The 20,000-nt window shown below is 53.7% G+C and overlaps 1 protein-coding gene across 1 annotated transcript in view; it reads left to right on the top strand.

The window, feature by feature from the left end:
• The window catches only part of LOC144738403 (histone-lysine N-methyltransferase 2B-like), a 54,776-nt gene that overhangs the window by 11,095 nt on the left and 23,681 nt on the right, over nt 1-20,000 (top strand). Inside the window, exons 6-13 of the mRNA XM_078621439.1 lie at nt 213-360; nt 2,089-2,147; nt 3,280-3,353; nt 3,717-3,807; nt 5,139-5,254; nt 6,109-6,327; nt 11,572-11,691; nt 19,446-19,634. Of these exons, the coding sequence (XP_078477565.1) occupies nt 213-360; nt 2,089-2,147; nt 3,280-3,353; nt 3,717-3,807; nt 5,139-5,254; nt 6,109-6,327; nt 11,572-11,691; nt 19,446-19,634 (1,016 nt within the window). The remainder of the gene's footprint in view (nt 1-212; nt 361-2,088; nt 2,148-3,279; nt 3,354-3,716; nt 3,808-5,138; nt 5,255-6,108; nt 6,328-11,571; nt 11,692-19,445; nt 19,635-20,000) is intronic.

Raw genomic sequence — 20,000 nt, 5'->3', positions numbered from 1 at the left:
ACACTCACACACAGTGTACACACACACACAGTGTACACACACACACTCACTCACACAAACACACGCACACACACTCACACACACACACAGTGCACACACACACAGTGTACACACACTCACACACACACACTTGTTCACATTCACAGTAGCCGGCGAACGTCGCCTGAACGTCGCCCGAACGTCGCGTTGCCTCCCCCCCCGTCCCCCGTCAGGCCCGTCGGCCCCCGCCCTGAAGCGGTCGCGAGCCGGCCGCTGCGGGGAGTGCGGCCCGTGCCTCGTGGCCGACGACTGCGGCCGCTGCCCCCACTGCCTCGACAAGCCCAAGTTCGGGGGCAACAACGTGCGCAAGCAGTGCTGCATGTGAGACTAGCACACACACGCACACACAGACACACACACACAGACACACACACACACACAGACACACACACAGACACACACACACACAGACAGACACACACACACACAGACACACACACAGACACACACACACACAGACACACACACAGACACACACACACACACAGACACACACACAGACACACACACGCGCACTCACCCACCCACTCACCCACCCACCCACTCACCCACCCACTCACCCACCCACTCACTCACCCACCCACCCACCCACTCACCCACCCACTCACCCACCCACCCACTCACCCACTCACCCACTCACCCACCCACTCACCCACTCACTCACTCACCCACCCACCCACCCACCCACTCACCCACTCACCCACCCACTCACCCACCCACTCACTCACCCACCCACCCACCCACCCACTCACCCACCCACTCACCCACTCACCCACTCACCCACCCACTCACCCACTCACTCACTCACCCACCCACCTACCCACCCACCCACTCACCCACTCACCCACCCACCCACTCACCCACTCACCCACCCACTCACCCACTCACCCACTCACTCACCCACCCACTCACCCACCCACCCACCCACTCACCCACCCACTCACTCACCCACTCACCCACCCACCCACTCACCCACTCACCCACCCACCCACTCACCCACCCACCCACCCACTCACTCACCCACTCACCCACCCACTCACCCACCCAGTCACCCACTCACCCACCCACTCACTCACCCACTCACCCACCCACTCACTCACCCACTCACCCACCCAGTCACCCACCCTCTCACTCACCCAGTCACCCACTCACCCACCCACTCACCCACCCAGTCACCCACTCACCCACCCACTCACTCACCCACTCACCCACCCACTCACCCACCCACTCACTCACCCACTCACCCACCCACTCACTCACCCACCCACTCACCCACCCACCCACTCACCCACTCACCCACTCACTCACTCACCCACTCACCCACCCACCCACTCACCCACTCACCCACCCAGTCACCCACCCACTCAATCACCCACTCACCCACCCAGTCACCCACTCACCCACCCACTCACTCACTCACCCAGTCACCCACTCACCCACCCAGTCACCCACTCACCCACCCACTCACTCACCCACTCACTCACCCACCCAGCCACCCACTCACCCACCCACTCACCCACTCACTCACCCACCCAGCCACCCACTCACTCACCCACTCACTCACTCACCCACCCAGCCACCCACTCACCCACCCACCCACTCACTCACTCACCCACCCACCCACCCACTCACCCACTCACTCACCCACTCACCCACCCACTCACTCACCCACTCACCCACCCAGCCACCCACCCACTCACCCACCCACTCACTCTCTGTGTGCCACAGGGCCGGTATCCTTCATAGGCGCTGCTACTAAGAGCACTTGCCACTTACAGCCTGTCTATATATACTGTGTGTGTGTATCTGTGTGTGCGTGTATCTGCTGTTGTGTGTCTGGGTGTGTGTGTCTGTGTGTGTCTGTGCGTGTGTGTCTGTGTGTGTGTGTGTGTCTGTCGGTGTGTTTCTGTGTGTGTGTGTCTGTGTGTCTGTGTGTCTGTGTGTGTCTGTGCGTGTGTGTGTGTCTGTCGGTGTGTTTCTGTGTGTGTGTGTGTGTGTGTCTGTGTGTGTCTGTGTGTCTGTGTGTGTGTCTCTGCTTGCCTTCCACAGACACAGAAAATGCGTGAATCGACAAAAAACAAAGGGGTTCGGAAAGAAAACGACAGAGTGTGAGACACACACACACAGACACACACACACAGACACACACACACACAGACACACACACAGACACACACACACAGACACACACACACACAGACACACACACAGACACACACACACAGACACACACACACAGACACACACACACAGACACACACACACAGACACACACAGACACACACACAGACACACACACAGACACACACACACAGACACATCCTGACACACACAGACACACACACAGACATATACATACACACAGACAGATATACACACACACAGACACACACACACAGACACACACACACAGACACACACAGACACACACAGACACACACACAGACACACACACAGACACACACACACAGACACATCCTGACACACACAGACACACACACAGACATATACATACACACAGACAGATATACACACACACACGGGTATATACACACAGACACACACACGTCTCTGTGTGTCTGTGTCTCACTGTGTCTCTCTCCCACTCTGTGTCTCTGTGTGTCTGTGTCTCACTGTGTCTCTCTCCCACTCTGTGTCTCACTGTGTGTCTGTGTCTCTGTGTGTCTCTCTGTGTGTCTCTCTGTGTGTCTGTGTCTCTGTGTCTCTCTGTGTGTCTCTGTGTCTCTCTGTGTGTCTCTGTGTGTGTCTGTGTGACTCACTGTGTCTCTCTGTGTGTCTCTGTCTCTCTCCCACTGTGTCTCTGTGTGTCTGTGTCTCACTGTGTCTCTCTGTGTGTCTGTGTGTCTCTGTGTGTCTGTGTGTCTCTGTGTGTCTGTGTGTCTCTGTGTGCCTATGTGTCTGTGTGTCTCTCTGTGCGTCTCTCTGTGTGTCTGTCTGTGCGTCTCTGTGTGTGTCTGTCTGTGTCTCTGTGTGTCTCTTTGTGTCTCTGTGTGTCTCTGTGTGTCTCTCTGTGTCTGTGTGTGTCTGTGTGTCTGTGTGTCTGTGTCTATCTGTGTGTCTGTGTGTCTCACTGTGTGACTGTGTGTGTGTCTGTGTGTCTCACTGTGTGTCTGTGTGTGTGTCTGTGTGACTGTGTGTGTGTCTGTGTGTGTGTCTGTGTGTGTGTCTGTGTCTCTCTGTGTGTCTCACTGTGTCTCACTGTGTGTGTGTGTGTCTCAGTGCTGAAGGGTAAACTCCTGGACTCTGTTCCGTTGTCATCGCAGAGGCTTCCCTTGCAAGGGGCACGCGTCAAGGTGAGTGTAGTGTGTGTGTCTGTGACTGTGTGTGTGTCTGTGTGACTGTGTGTGTGTGTGTGACTGTGTGTGTCTGTGTGTGTGTCTGTGTGTGACTGTGTGTGTGTGTCTGTGTGTCTGTGTGTGTCTGTGTGTGTGTGTGTCTGTGTGTGTCTGTGTGTGTGTGTGTCTGTGTGTGTGTGTCTGTGTGTGTGTGTGTGACTGTGTGTGTGTGACTGTGTGTGTCTGTGTGTGTCTGTGTGTGTGTGTCTGTGTGTGTGTGTGTGTATCTGTATGTATCTGTGTGTCACTGTGTGTGTGTGTCACTGTGTGTGTGTGTATCTGTGTGTGACTGTGTGTGTGTCACTGTGTGACTGACTGTAGGTTCCAGGCCAGCCTCGTCCGATGGCGTCTGGGCCTGGCCACGTGGAGCGCACTCCTCTCTGTCGCCTGGAGAACTGTCGCAGGAGAGGAGGTGAGCGTGGTGGTGGTGGTGGTGTAGTGGTGGTGGTGTAGGGGTGGTGGTGGTGGTGTAGTGGTGGTGTAGGGGTGGTGGTGGTGAGGGTGGTGGTGTAGTGGTGGTGTAGTGGTGGTGTGGGTGGTGGTGTAGTGGTGGTGGTGGTGGTGGTGTAGTGGTGGTGTAGGGGTGGTGGTGGTGGTGTAGTGGTGGTGAGGGTGGTGGTGTAGTGGTGGTGTGGTGGTGGTGTGGTGGTGTAGTGGTGGTGGTGAGGGTGGTGGTGGTGGTGGTGGTGTAGTGGTGGTGGTGAGGGTGGTGGTGGTGAGGGTGGTGGTGGTGGTGTGGTGGTGGTGTAGGGCTGGTGGTGATGTAGTGGTGGTGTAGTGGTGGTGTAGTGGTGGTGTGGGTGGTGGTGTGGGTGGTGGTGAGGGTGGTGGTGTAGTGGTGGTGTAGTGGTAGTGAGGGTGGTGGTGTAGTGGTGGTGGTGTAGGGGTGGTGGTGGTGGTGTAGTGGTGGTGTAGTGGTGGTGAGGGTGGTGGTGAGGGTGGTGTAGTGGTGGTGGTGAGGGTGGTGGTGGTGAGGGTGGTGGTGGTGGTGGTGTAGTGGTGGTGGTGAGGGTGGTGGTGGTGGTGTAGGGGTGGTGGTGATGTAGTGGTGGTGTAGTGGTGGTGTAGTGGTGGTGGTGATGTAGTGGTGAGGGTGATGGTGGTGTGGTGGTGGTGTAGTGGTGGTGGTGTGGTGGTGGTGTAGTGGTGGTGGTGGTGTAGTGGTGGTGGTGGTGTAGTGGTGGTGGTGGTGTAGTGGTGGTGGTGGTGTAGTGGTGGTGGTGTAGTGGTGGTGGTGTAGTGGTGGTGGTGTAGTGGTGTGGTGGTGGTGGTGTAGTGGTGGTGTAGTGGTGGTGTAGTGGTGGTGGTGGTGTAGTGGTGGTGGTGGTGTGGTGGTGGTGGTGTAGTGATGGTGGTGTAGTGGTGGTGGTGTGGTGGTGGTGTAGTGGTGGTGGTGGTGTAGTGGTGGTGGTGGTGTAGTGGTGGTGGTGGTGTAGTGGTGGTGGTGGTGTAGTGGTGGTGGTGTAGTGGTGGTGGTGTAGTGGTGTGGTGGTGGTGGTGTAGTGGTGGTGTAGTGGTGTGGTGGTGGTGGTGGTGGTGTGGTGGTGGTGTAGTGGTGGTGGTGGTAGTGTGGTGGTGGTGGTGTAGTGGTGGTGTAGTAGTAGTGGTGGTGTAGTGGTGGTGGTGTAGTGGTGGTAGTGGTGGTGTAGTGGTGGTGGTGTAGTGGTGGTGGTGTAGTGGTGTTGTTGATGGTGGTGCTATTGGTGTTGCTGTTGCTGTTGGTGACTGCCACTGTCTCCCCAGGTGGCTTCGCTCTGCCCAACTCAGACCCCAACAACAGCAGCAACAACAACAACAAGTTGCAGCGTCTCCTTAACAACAACAACAGCAGCAGCAGCAGCAGGCGCAAGGCCAAGGAGGTGAGCACTGGGGCTCCCCTAGGGGCAGCTGCCCCTGTGTGTGTGTGTGTTTGTGTGTCTGTGTGTGTGACTGTGTGTGTGTGACTGTGTGTGTGAGTGTCAGTGTGTGTGAGTGTCAGTGTGTGTCTCTGTGTGTGTGTGTGTCTCTGTGTGTGTGTGTGTGTGACTGTGTGTGTGTGTGTCTGTGTGTGTGTGTGTCTGTGTGTGTGTGTGTTTGTGTGTGTGTCTCTGTGTGTGTGAGTGTCAGTGTGTGTGAGTGTCAGTGTGTGTCTCTGTGTGTGTGTCTGTGTGTGTGTGTGTGACTGTGTGTGTGTGTGTGACTGTGTGTGTGTCTGTGTGTGTGAGTGTCAGTGTGTGTGAGTGTCAGTGTGTGTCTCTGTGTGTGTGTGTGACTGTGTGTGTGTGACTGTGTCTGTGTGACTGTGTGTGTGTCTGTGTGACTGTGTGTGTCTGTGTGACTGTGTGTGTGTGTCTGTGTGTGTGTGTGTGACTGTGTGTGTGTGTGTGACTGTGTGTGTGTGTGTGTGACTGTGTGTGTGTGTGTGACTGTGTGTGTCTATGTGTGTCTGTCTCTGTGTGTGTGTGTGTGTGTATGTGTGTGTGTGTGACTGTGTGTGTGTGTGTCTGTGTGTGTGTGTGTGTATGTGTATGTGTGTGTGTGTCTCTGTGTGTGTGTGTCTGTGTGTGTGTGTGTGTCTGTGTATGTGTGTGTGTGTCTCTGTGTGTGTGTGTGTGTGTGTGTGTGACTGTGTGTGTCTATGTGTGTGTCTATGTGTGTCTGTCTCTGTGTGTGTGACTGTGTGTGTGTGTGTGTGACTGTGTGACTGTGTGTGTGTGTGACTGTGTGTGTACAGGCTGGAGTGTCAGGCGACGCTCCGTTCCGCTCCGCCACAGAGAGGGGTGAGGGCCCATCGGACGGAGTGTCACAACAACATCAACAACATCAACAACATCACCACCACCACCAACAACATCATCAACAACATCACCACCAACAACATCAACAGCAGCAGCCAGCAGCAGCACACAGAGCCGGTGACAGTGCTCACACACGCCTCCGTGTGGACTTCAAGGTACTCACACACAGTCACACACACACACAGACACACACACACAGTCACACACACACACACACAGTCACACACACACACACTCACACACACACACAGTCACACACACACAGTCACACACACACAGACACACACACACAGTCACACACACACACAGTCACACACAGTCACACACACACACACAGTCACACACACACACACAGGCACACACAGTCACACACACACACACAGTCACACACACACACACAGTCACACACACACACAGTCACACACACAGTCACACACACACACAGAGACACACACACACACAGTCACACACACACACAGACACACACACACAGTCACACACACACAGTCACACACACACACAGTCACACACACAGTCACACACACACACACACACAGACACACACACACAGTCACACAGACACACACACAGTCACACACACACACAGTCACACACACAGACACACACACACACACAGTCACACACACAGTCACACACACACAGACACACACACAGTCACACACACACAGTCACACACACACAGACACACACAGACACACACACACACACAGTCACACACACACACACAGTCACACAGTCACACACACACAGACACACACACACACACAGTCACACACACACACAGTCACACACACACACACAGTCACACAACAACAACCGCCATTCGCCACTAAGTGGCGGTGACGTCACCACGACGCTTGTGCCAGGCCATGTGCACCTTGAGGCCACGTGAAGTGTCGAACGCCCGCTGGCAGGAGGTCACGGGGCAGACCCAGGTGCCACGGGTCGACTGACCGAGATGACCGAGATGACTGGCTGATGCACCACCTGTGCCCCCTACTGTACCAACTTGCTGTGCTTTAGCCACCCGTCGCTCCGCTCGTTGTTGTGAGCGTCGCTCCTCCGCCCTCCGTTGTTGTTGGAGGGCGACTGCCTCCAACTGCCCAGTAGCGTCCTTCACGAGCCTCCTCCACAGAGGCCGATCTTGACACCGCTGGTACCAGTCATCGGCAAGTCCACTCAGCTCCACGTCCTCCTGTACCACATCACTCCATCTCTTCTCTAGCCCGTGCCGCGCCCGTTTAGCCCCCTCGATCCGGCCGAACAAAAGCTGTTTAGGCATGCGGTGGCTGGGCATGCGGGCTACATGACCCAGCCAACGCAGCCTTGCCTGCCGGAGGAGCTCACTGATGGGACTTTGCCCAGATCTTTCAAGGACTTGTGAGCTCCTCACACAATCCAGCCTGGTTAAACCCAGGATGGATCGTAGGCAGGCCAGCCTAAATGTTTCCAACCGGCGAAGATGCTCCACTAGGGGGGTCCACGTTTCGCAAGCGTAGAGAAGGGAGGGAATGACCGTGGCCGAGAAGACCTGAAGCTTCGTGCGGAGCGACAGACCAGGTAGCTTCCACACAGCGTTACGCAACCGATGAAAAGATATTGCCGCTCGACTGATTCGGAGTGAGACCTCTGCTGATAAACTGGAGCCGGTCATAAGCACACTGCCCAGGTATGGGAAACTCTCCACTCTCTCCACAACTGCCCCATCACCAATTGGGAGTTGTGGGGGTGGAGTGTCCGATGGTACAAAATACCCAGGCAGGTGCTTAGTTTTGGTGGGGCTGATGGTAAGGCCCCACCTCTTAGTGGCACGCTCCAGTCTCAGCAGCAGCGTCTCCAACTCCTCTTCTGAATGAGCAGCTATTACCAAATCATCGGCATACATAACGTGGTTGACCAATAGGGAGCCATCCCTTGATCGCACCCGGGCGTCGATCAGCCTCCCATTATATCTGTACCAAATGGAAATTCCCCCGGTACAGCTATTGAAGGCTTCACGAACTACGCAGTCGAAATAGATGTTAAATAATGTGGGAGCCAGAGGACATCCCTGTCGCACCCCAAGGTGTACAGGGAAAGGCTCCGACTCCCGGCCACGTAGTTTTACCCGGGCCCGCTCACCATCATGAAGGTCCTTAATGATCGTGAGCAGAGGGTCAGGGACTCCGAAAGCACGAAGAACAACCCAGAGCCCAGTCCTACTGATGGTATCATTGGCCTTGACCAGGTCAATAAAGCAGAGATGTAGGTCTTTTTGGAATTCCCTACACCTCTGCTGTAGCAGACGGACAGAAAATATGGCATCTGTGCAGGACCGCCCTTTCCTGAAACCACATTGGGGCTCCGCAAGCCTCTCCTCAGCATGCCTAGCAAGGCGATGTTGAATAATCCTTGCCAGGACCTTACCCGGCACACTGAGGAGTGAGATGCCCCTGTAGTTGTTACAGTCGGTACGGTCCCCCTTCTTAAAGAGGGGGACCACCAGGGCATCCTTCCAGTCCTGCGGAACCCGTCCAGTGGTCCAGACTGTTGTTATGATGTCATATAGGGCAGTCTGTGCACAAACGCCACCCTCCCTCAGCATTTCGCCTGGGAGATCATCTCTGCCCGGTGCCTTCCCTGGTCTCAGACTCCGGATCGCCCTCAGTACTTCCTCAACAGCCGGTACCTCAGCCAGCCACTCACAGGGGGTGACCTCTTCCAATATTTGAGGCACCGCAGCCTCAGCAGGGTTATCCCCACTTTGTGCCATGATGTTTTCCTGGCTGAGAGATTTTCCCTCCCCCAGGACCTCACAGAAATGCTCAGCAAATCTGCAAACCTGTTCCTGGGGGTCGGAGATTGGATCACCGTTTTTTCCTCTAATGATGGTAATAGGTGTGGCGCTGCAGGTTACTTTTTTGATGGAGTTAAATAGTGATTTGTGATCGCGGGCCACTGAGGCAGACTCCATCTCCTCAGCAACCCGCGACCACCACCCATCCTTACAGCGCCTCACGGCTCTCCGAACCTCCGAGCGAAGACTGCGGTAAACCTCCTCATTCTCTGACGTGGGATGCTGTAGGCGATGAGAGTGGGCCTGTCGCTTTTTCTCAATTAACCTGAACACCTCCTCCGTCAGCCAGGGTTCCCGGGGAGGTCTGGACCGCGTACCCAAAGCAGCCATTGCAGCTGCATGAGTCACAGTCTTAAACCTCGCCCATTTACCCTCGACATCAGGTGGAGTGGGGGACGATGCCAACCCCAGCTGCAAGCGATGATGAAATTCTCGCTTGCAACTTTCATCAGCTAACTTAGACCAGGCCACTTTTGGTTGGAATGGGATCCTGGGTGTACACCCACCACCGGAGTGGAAGAATGGCAGGCGCATCTTACAGATGACTAGTCGATGGTCAGAGGGCAGATCAGCTCCACGGTAGGTCCTGGTGTCAAGGACATGGGCTCGCATCCGCTGGTCCGTCACTACGTAGTCCAGCAGATGTTCTTGCTTGGACCCGGCATGCATCCATGATGTTGTGTGGATGCGCCGATGCCGGAAGAGCGTGTTGGTAATTACAAGCCCATGGGCTGCACAAAAATCTAGCAGCCTCCTACCGTTATTATTGAGCTGATCTGGCCCATGCCTTCCAATCACTCCAGACCAGGTGCCAGTATCATGACCAACTCGGGCATTGAAGTCACCCAACAAGATGACTCTGTCCCGAGTGGCCACTTTAGCCAGCACCTGTGACAGGAGGTCATAGAAAGCGTCCGACTCATCGGCTTTGCCTGCATCCCTCCACAGATGTTCGTCTTCGGTGGGGGCATAAGTAACCACGACCACCACTCCTCGCCTCTGGTTGATGGGAAGGCGAGCCCAAAGTATCCTGGGGCTTACAGCTTCCCACACCTCACCGCCACGCTCCCACGCCCCCTTCATTCTTTTGTTCAGAAGAAGAGCCACTCCCTGTTGTTTGGCAGTCTCCTGCCCCGAGTAGAGGACTGTCCACCCCTCATGGTGGCAGGAGCCAGAACCGGTCCACCGGACCTCCTGAATGCCACAGAGATCCAGGCGGTACCGGTCCAGCTCCCGACAGAGGAGTGGCAGCCTCTCCTCCGCAGTGAGCGTTCGAACATTCCACGTGGCCATCCGCAATGGTTTTTCGTTGTTTCTGGAGGAGCCCCGAGGGTTAAAATTCAATCTCCTGGCTCCGCCAAATGGGGTTTGGCCAGGAGACGTCATAAAAGCCTGACCCCCCGGGGCCTCCGGCACAAGCTTATTAATTACAGGTTTATGTTTACTTCGTAGTTTAGTGGTGGTTAATTGAAGGTGGAGGGGTTACCAGCCCCTCGCACCCGTCCAGAGCCCCCGTTTAGCCACTGTGGTGGTCACAGACGCCATGAGGGGAGAGGCCAATGGGCATTGGCCCTCCCCCCACAGCACTGCCCACGACAATGTTGCCCGTCCGGCACCGCGAGGAGGTAGGAGGTTGTTTTGCCGGACAGTCACACACACACAGACACACACACACACACAGTCACACACACACAGACACACACACACAGTCACACACACACACAGTCACACACACACACAGTCACACACACAGTCACACACACACAGACACACACACACAGACACACAGACACACACACACACACACAGACACACACAGACACACACAGACACACACACACAGACACACACAGACACACACAGGCACACACACACACAGACACACACACACAGTCACACACACACACAGACACACACACACACACAGTCACACACACACAGTCACACACACACAGAGACACACACACAGACACACACACACACACACACAGACACACACACACAGACACACACACAGACACACACACAGACACACACACACAGACGCACACACACACAGATACACACACACAGACACACACACAGACACACACACACACAGACACACGTGTCTCTCCTCACCCCCCGTGTCTCTCCCCTCACCCCCCGTGTCTCTCTCTGTGTCTCTCTGTGTCTCTCTCCGTGTCTCTCCCCGTGTCTCTCCCCGTGTCTCTCCGTGTCTCTCCCCGTGTCTCCCTCCTCACCCCCCGTGTCTCTCTGTCTATCTCTCTCTGTGTCTCTCTCGGTGTCTCTCTCTCTGTCTGTCTCTCTCTGTCTCTCTGTGTGTCTCTCCCCGTGTCTCCCTCCTCACCCCCCGTGTCTCTCTGTCTATCTCTCTCTGTGTGTCTCTCCGTGTCTCTCTCTGTCTCTGTGTGTCTCTCTCCGTGTCTCTCTCTGTGTCTCTCCCCGTGTCTCTCCCCGTGTCTCTCTCCGTGTCTCTCCGTGTGTCTCTCCGTGTGTCTCTCTGTCTCTCCGTGTCTCTCTCCGTGTCTCCCTCCCCCAGGAGCAGCGCTCCCTCGACGCTGTGTGGGACAGCGGTGGGGTGAGTCTCCTCACCACAGACGACGCGGCCCTCTCCCTGGGCCCCGAGTGTTTGCTGTGCGCCAGCATCGGCCTGCAGCCAGTGAGTCTCTACACGTCACTACGTGTCTCTACGTGTGTGTGTGTGTCACTGTGTGTGTGTGTGTGTCACTGTGTGTGTGTCTCTACGTGTGTGTGTCACTGTGTGTGTGTGTCACTGTGTGTGTGTGTGTCACTGTGTGTGTGTGTGTCACTGTGTGTGTGTCTCTACGTGTGTGTGTGTGTCACTGTGTGTGTCACTGTGTGTGTGTGTGTGTCACTGTGTGTGTGTGTGTCACTGTGTGTGTGTCTCTACGTGTGTGTGTGTGTCACTGTGTGTGTGTGTGTCACTGTGTGTGTCACTGTGTGTGTGTGTGTGTCACTGTGTGTGTGTGTGTCACTGTGTGTGTCACTACGTGTGCGTGTGTCACTGTGTGTGTCACTACGTGTGTGTGTGTCACTGTGTGTCACTGTGTGTGTGTGTGTGTCACTACGTGTGCGTGTGTCACTGTGTGTGTCACTACGTGTGTGTGTGTCACTGTGTGTGTCACTACGTGTGTGTGTGTGTCACTGTGTGTGTGTGTGTCACTGTGTGTGTCACTGTGTGTGTGTGTGTGTCACTGTGTGTGTGTGTGTCACTGTGTGTGTCACTACGTGTGCGTGTGTCACTGTGTGTCACTACGTGTGTGTGTGTCACTGTGTGTGTCACTACGTGTGTGTGTGTGTCACTGTGTGTGTGTGTGTCACTGTGTGTGTCACTACGTGTGTGTGTGTGTCACTGTGTGTGTGTGTGTCACTGTGTGTGTCACTGTGTGTGTGTGTGTGTCACTACGTGTGCGTGTGTCACTGTGTGTGTCACTACGTGTGCGTGTGTCACTGTGTGTGTCACTACGTGTGTGTGTGTGTCACTGTGTGTGTGTGTGTGTCACTACGTGTGTGTGTGTCACTGTGTGTGTGTGTGTCACTGTGTGTGTGTGTGTCACTACGTGTCTCTACGTGTGTGTGTCACTGTGTGTGTGTGTCACTGTGTGTGTGTGTCACTGTGTGTGTGTGTGTGTCACTACGTGTGTGTGTGTGTGTAACTCCATCAAAAAAGTAACCTGCAGCGCCACACCTATTACCATCATTAGAGGAAAAAACGGTGATCCAATCTCCGACCCCCAGGAACAGGTTTGCAGATTTGCTGAGCATTTCTGTGAGGTCCTGGGGGAGGGAAAATCTCTCAGCCAGGAAAACATCATGGCACAAAGTGGGGATAACCCTGCTGAGGCTGCGGTGCCTCAAATATTGGAAGAGGTCACCCCCTGTGAGTGGCTGGCTGAGGTACCAGCTGTTGAGGAAGTACTGAGGGCGATCCGGAGTCTGAGACCAGGGAAGGCACCGGGCAGAGATGATCTCCCAGGCGAAATGCTGAGGGAGGGTGGCGTTTGTGCACAGACTGCCCTATATGACATCATAACAACAGTCTGGACCACTGGACGGGTTCCGCAGGACTGGAAGGATGCCCTGGTGGTCCCCCTCTTTAAGAAGGGGGACCGCACAGACTGTAACAACTACAGGGGCATCTCACTCCTCAGTGTGCCGGGTAAGGTCCTGGCAAGGATTATTCAACATCGCCTTGCTAGGCATGCTGAGGAGAGGCTTGCGGAGCCCCAATGTGGTTTCAGGAAAGGGCGGTCCTGCACAGATGCCATATTTTCTGTCCGTCTGCTACAGCAGAGGTGTAGGGAATTCCAAAAAGACCTACATCTCTGCTTTATTGACCTGGTCAAGGCCTATGATACCATCAGTAGGACTGGGCTCTGGGTTGTTCTTCGTGCTTTCGGAGTCCCTGACCCTCTGCTCACGATCGTTAAGGACCTTCATGATGGTGAGCGGGCCCGGGTAAAACTACGTGGCCGGGAGTCGGAGCCTTTCCCTGTACACCTTGGGGTGCGACAGGGATGTCCTCTGGCTCCCACATTATTTAACATCTATTTCGACTGCGTAGTTCGTGAAGCCTTCAATAGCTGTACCGGGGGAATTACCATTTGGTACAGATATAATGGGAGGCTGATCGACGCCCGGGTGCGATCAAGGGATGGCTCCCTATTGGTCAACCACGTTATGTATGCCGATGATTTGGTAATAGCTGCTCATTCAGAAGAGGAGTTGGAGACGCTGCTGCTGAGGCTGGAGTGTGCCACTAAGAGGTGGGGCCTTACCATCAGCCCCACCAAAACTAAGCACCTGCCTGGGTATTTTGTACCATCGGGCACTCCGCCCCCACAACTCCCAATCGGTGATGGGGCAGTTGTGGAGAGAGTAGAGAGTTTCCCATACCTGGGCAGTGTGCTCATGACCAGCTCCAGTTTATCAGCAGAGGTCTCACTCCGAATCAGTCGAGCGGCAATATCTTTTCATCGGTTGCGTAACGCTGTGTGGAAGCTACCTGGTCTGTCGCTCCGCACGAAGCTTCAGGTCTTCTCGGCCACGGTCATTCCCTCCCTTCTCTACGCTTGCGAAACGTGGACCCCCCTAGTGGAGCATCTTCGCCGGTTGGAAACATTTAGGCTGGCCTGCCTACGATCCATCCTGGGTTTGACCAGGCTGGATTGTGTGAGGAGCTCACAAGTCCTTGAAAGATCTGGGCAAAGTCCCATCAGTGAGCTCCTCCGGCAGGCAAGGCTGCGTTGGCTGGGTCATGTAGCCCGCATGCCCAGCCACCGCATGCCTAAACAGCTTTTGTTCGGCCGGATCGAGGGGGCTAAACGGGCGCGGCACGGGCTAGAGAAGAGATGGAGTGATGTGGTACAGGAGGACGTGGAGCTGAGTGGACTTGCCGATGACTGGTACCAGCGGTGTCAAGATCGGCCTCAGTGGAGGAGGCTCGTGAAGGACGCTACTGGGCAGTTGGAGGCAGTCGCCCTCCAACAACAACGGAGGGCGGAGGAGCGACGCTCACAACAACGAGCGGAGCGCCGGGTGGCTAAAGCACAGCAAGTTGGCACAGTAGGGGGCACAGGTGGTGCATCAGCCAGTCATCTCGGTCATCTCGGTCAGTCGACCCGTGGCACCTGGGTCTGCCCCGTGACCTCCTGCCAGCGGGCGTTCGACACTTCACGTGGCCTCAAGGTGCACATGGCCTGGCACAAGCGTCGTGGTGACGTCACCGCCACTTAGTGGCGAATGGCGGTTGTTGTTGTTGTTGTTGTGTGTGTGTGTCACTGTGTGTGTGTGTGTGTGTCACTGTGTGTGTGTGTCACTGTGTGTGTGTGTGTGTCACTACGTGTGTGTGTGTGTGTGTCACTGTGTGTGTGTGTGTGTCACTGTGTGTGTGTATGTGTGTCACTACGCGTGTGTGTGTCACTGTGTCACTGTGTGTGTGTGTCACTACGTGTGTGTGTGTCACTGTGTGTGTGTGTGTCACTACGTGTGTGTGTGTCACTGTGTGTGTGTGTGTGTCACTGTGTGTGTGTGTGTGTGTCACTACGTGTGTGTGTGTGTGTGTCACTGTGTGTGTGTGTGTGTGTCACTACGTGTGTGTGTGTGTGTGTCACTACGTGTGTGTGTGTGTCACTGTGTGTGTGTGTGTCACTACGTGTGTGTGTGTGTGTGTCACTGTGTGTGTGTGTGTCACTGTGTGTGTGTGTGTCACTACGTGTGTGTGTGTGTGTGTCACTGTGTGCGTGTGTGTGTCACTACGTGTGTGTGTGTGTGTCACTGTGTGCGTGTGTGTGTCACTACGTGTGTGTGTGTGTGTCACTGTGTGTGTGTGTGTGTGTCACTGTGTGTGTGTGTGTCACTACGTGTGTGTGTGTGTCACTACGTGTGTGTGTGTGTGTGTCACTACGTGTGTGTGTGTGTGTGTGTCACTGTGTGTGTGTGTGTCACTACATGTGTGTGTGTGTGTGTCACTACGTGTGTGTGTGTGTGTCACTGTGTGTGTGTGTGTCACTACGTGTGTGTGTGTGTGTGTCACTGTGTGCGTGTGTGTGTCACTACGTGTGTGTGTGTGTGTCACTGTGTGTGTGTGTGTGTGTCACTGTGTGTGTGTGTGTCACTACATGTGTGTGTGTGTGTCACTACGTGTGTGCGTGTGTGTGTCACTACGTGTGTGTGTGTGTGTCACTGTGTGTGTGTGTCACTGTGTGTGTGTGTGTGTCACTGTGTGTGTGTGTGTGTGTCACTGTGTGTGTGTGTGTGTCACTACGTGTGTGCGTGTGTGTGTCACTACGTGTGTGTGTGTGTGTCACTGTGTGTGTGTGTGTGTGTGTCACTACGTGTGTGTGTGTGTGTGTCACTGTGTGTGTGTGTGTGTGTCACTGTGTGTGTGTGTGTGTGTCACTGTGTGTGTGTGTGTGTGTCACTGTGTGTGTGTGTGTCACTACGTGTGTGCGTGTGTGTGTGTCACTACGTGTGTGTGTGTGTGTGTGTCACTACGTGTGTGTGTGTGTGTGTCACTACATGTGTGTGTGTGTCACTGTGTGTGTGTGTGTGTGTCACTACGTGTGTGTGTGTGTGTGTGTCACTACGTGTGTGTGTGTCACTACGTGTGTGTGTGTGTGTGTCACTACGTGTGTGTGTCTCTCCGTGTGTGTGTGTGTGTGTCACTGTGTGTGTGTGTGTCACTACGTGTGTGTGTGTGTGTTTCACTACGTGTGTGTGTGTGTGTGTGTCACTACATGTGTGTGTGTGTCACTACGTGTGTGTGTGTGTGTCACTGTGTGTGTGTGTGTGTGTCTCTCCGTGTGTGTGTGTGTTTCACTACGTGTGTGTGTGTGTGTCACTACATGTGTGTGTGTGTCACTACGTGTGTGTGTGTGTGTGTCACTACGTGTGTGTGTGTGTGTGTCTCTACGTGTGTGTGTGTGTCACTACATGTGTGTGTGTGTCACTACGTGTGTGTGTGTGTGTCTCTACGTGTGTGTGTGTGTTTCACTACGTGTGTGTGTCACTGTGTGTGTGTGTGTGTGTCACTACGTGTGTGTGTGTGTGTGTCACTACGTGTGTGTGTGTGTGTGTCACTACGTGTGTGTGTCACTACATGTGTGTGTGTGTCACTACATGTGTGTGTCTCTCCGTGTGTGTGTGTGTTTCACTACGTGTGTGTGTCACTACATATGTGTGTGTGTCACTACGTGTGTGTGTGTGTGTCACTACGTGTGTGTGTGTGTGTGTGTCACTACATGTGTGTGTGTGTCTCTCCGTGTGTGTGTGTGTTTCACTACGTGTGTGTGTGTGTGTCACTACATGTGTGTGTGTGTCACTACGTGTGTGTGTGTGTGTCACTGTGTGTGTGTGTGTCACTACGTGTGTGTGTCACTACGTGTGTGTGTGTGTGTCACTGTGTGTGTGTGTGTGTGTGTGTCACTACGTGTGTGTGTGTGTGTGTCACTACGTGTGTGTGTGTGTGTGTGTGTGTCACTACGTGTGTGTGTCACTACATGTGTGTGTGTGTGTCACTGTGTGTGTGTGTGTGTGTCACTACGTGTGTGTGTGTGTGTGTCACTACGTGTGTGTGTGTGTGTGTGTCACTACGTGTGTGTGTCACTACGTGTGTGTGTCACTACATGTGTGTGTGTGTCACTACGTGTGTGTGTGTGTGTCTCTCCGTGTGTGTGTGTGTTTCACTACGTGTGTGTGTGTGTGTCACTACGTGTGTGTGTGTGTGTCACTACATGTGTGTGTGTGTCACTACGTGTGTGTGTGTGTGTGTCACTACGTGTGTGTGTGTGTGTGTCACTACGTGTGTGTGTGTGTGTGTCTCTCCGTGTGTGTGTGTGTTTCACTACGTGTGTGTGTGTGTGTCACTACATGTGTGTGTGTGTCACTACGTGTGTGTGTGTGTGTGTCACTACGTGTGTGTGTGTGTGTGTCTCTACGTGTGTGTGTGTGTGTTTCACTACGTGTGTGTGTGTCACTACATGTGTGTGTGTGTCACTACGTGTGTGTGTGTGTGTCACTGTGTGTGTGTGTGTGTGTCACTACGTGTGTGTGTGTGTGTGTGTCACTACGTGTGTGTGTCACTACGTGTGTGTGTCACTACATGTGTGTGTGTGTCACTACGTGTGTGTGTGTGTGTCTCTCCGTGTGTGTGTCACTACGTGTGTGTGTGTGTGTCTCTCCGTGTGTGTGTGTGTTTCACTACGTGTGTGTGTGTGTGTCACTACATGTGTGTGTGTGTCACTACGTGTGTGTGTGTGTGTCACTGTGTGTGTGTGTGTGTGTGTGTCACTACGTGTGTGTGTCACTACATGTGTGTGTGTGTCACTACGTGTGTGTGTGTGTGTCTCTCCGTGTGTGTGTGTGTCACTACGTGTGTGTGTGTGTGTGTCTCTACGTGTGTGTGTGTGTGTCACTACGTGTGTGTGTGTGTGTGTGTGTCACTACGTGTGTGTGTCACTACGTGTGTGTGTCACTACGTGTGTGTGTCACTACATGTGTGTGTGTGTCACTACGTGTGTGTGTGTGTGTGTCTCTACGTGTGTGTGTGTGTGTCACTACGTGTGTCTCACTGTGTGTGTCTCACTGTGTCTCTTACTGTGTGTCTCTGTGTGTCTCACTGTGTGTATCTCTGTGTCTCTCACTGCGTGTGTCTCTCTGTGTGTGTCTCACTGTGTGTATCTCTGTGTCTCACTGTGTGTCTCACTGTGTGTGTCTCACTGTGTGTCTCTCTCTGTCTCTCTCTGTGTCGTCCTAGTTGCTGTACTGGCAGGTTTGCTGCGAGGCGTTCCACCCCTTCTGCCTGTGTCTCACTGTGTGTGTCTCTCACTGTGTGTGTCTCACTGTGTGTGTCACTGTGTGTGTCTCACTGTGTGTGTCTCACTGTGTGTCTCTCACTGTGTGTGTCTCTCACTGTGTGTGTCTCACTGTGTGTGTCACTGTGTGTCTCTCACTGTGTGTGTCTCTCACTGTGTGTGTCTCACTGTGTGTGTGTCTCACTGTGTGTGTCACTGTGTGTGTCTCACTGTGTGTCTCTCACTGTGTGTGTCTCACTGTGTGTGTCTCACTGTGTGTGTCTCACTGTGTGTGTGTCTCACTGTGTGTCTCTCACTGTGTGTGTCTCACTGTGTGTGTCTCACTGTGTGTGTCTCACTGTGTGTGTGTCTCTGTGTGTGTGTCTCACTGTGTGTGTGTCTCTCACTGTGTGTGTCACTACGTGTCACTGTGTGTGTCTCTCACTGTGTGTGTCTCACTGTGTGTGTGTCTCACTGTGTGTGTCACTGTGTGTGTCTCACTGTGTGTCTCTCACTGTGTGTGTCTCACTGTGTGTGTGTCTCACTGTGTGTGTCACTGTGTGTGTCTCACTGTGTGTCTCTCACTGTGTGTGTCTCACTGTGTGTGTCTCTGTGTGTGTGTCTCACTGTGTGTGTCTCTGTGTGTCTCACTGTGTGTGTCTCTGTCTCTCTCTGCGTCTCTCTCTGTGTCTCTGTGTCTCACTGTGTGTGTGTCTCACTGTGTGTGTCTCTGTGTGTGTCTCACTGTGTGTGTCTCTGTGTGTCTCACTGTGTGTGTCTGTCTCTCTCTGCGTCTCTCTCTGTGTCTCTGTGTCTCACTGTGTGTGTGTCTCTGTGTGTCTCACTGTGCGTCTCTCTGTGTGTGTCTCTCCGCGTCGTCCTAGTTGCTGTACTGCCAGGTTTGCTGCGAGGCGTTCCACCCCTTCTGCCTGTGTCTCACTGTGTGTGTCTCTCACTGTGTGTGTCTCACTGTGTGTGTCACTACGTGTCACTGTGTGTGTCTTTGTGTGTCTCACTGCGTGTGTCTCTGTATGTGTCTCACTGTGTGTATCTCTGTGTCTCTCTCTGTCTCTCTCTGTCTCTCTCTGTGTCGTCCTAGTTGCTGTACTGCCAGGTTTGCTGCGAGGCGTTCCACCCCTTCTGCCTGCACGAGTCTCAGCGCCCGCCAGCCGGCGCCCTACAGCAGCAGCAGCAGCAGCAGCAGCAGCAGGAGCAGCAGCAGCAGCAGGAGCACAGCTGGTGCTGTCAGCTGTGCCGGTACTGCCAAGCCTGCGGGCTGCCTGGACAGGTTAGTTCCACACGCGTGTGTAGTAGTGGGGGTGTTACGGGAGGGCGAACAAACACACCAGGGGTGCATCTTCTTGGCTCTTTCGGTAAAGTCGTCACGTAGAAGGGAAATAATAAAAATACAATTTTAAAATAATAAAAATAAAACGTAATAAAATGCAATTTTAAAATAATAAAAATAAAACATCATAAAACACAATTTTAAAATTATAAAAATAAAACGTAATAAAACACAATTTTAAAATACTAAAAATAAAATGTAATAAAACGCAATTTTAAAATACTAAAAATAAAACGTAATAAAACGCAATTTTCAAATAATAAAAATAAAACATAATCAAATACAATTTAAAAATAATAAAAATAA

Source organism: Lampetra planeri, chromosome 82 (assembly GCF_965212315.1).
Source record: "Lampetra planeri chromosome 82, kcLamPlan1.2.h2, whole genome shotgun sequence".
NCBI lineage: Eukaryota > Metazoa > Chordata > Hyperoartia > Petromyzontiformes > Petromyzontidae > Lampetra > Lampetra planeri.
Note: the sequence above shows the minus strand (reverse complement) of the source record. Positions and strands in the feature narration are given on the sequence as shown.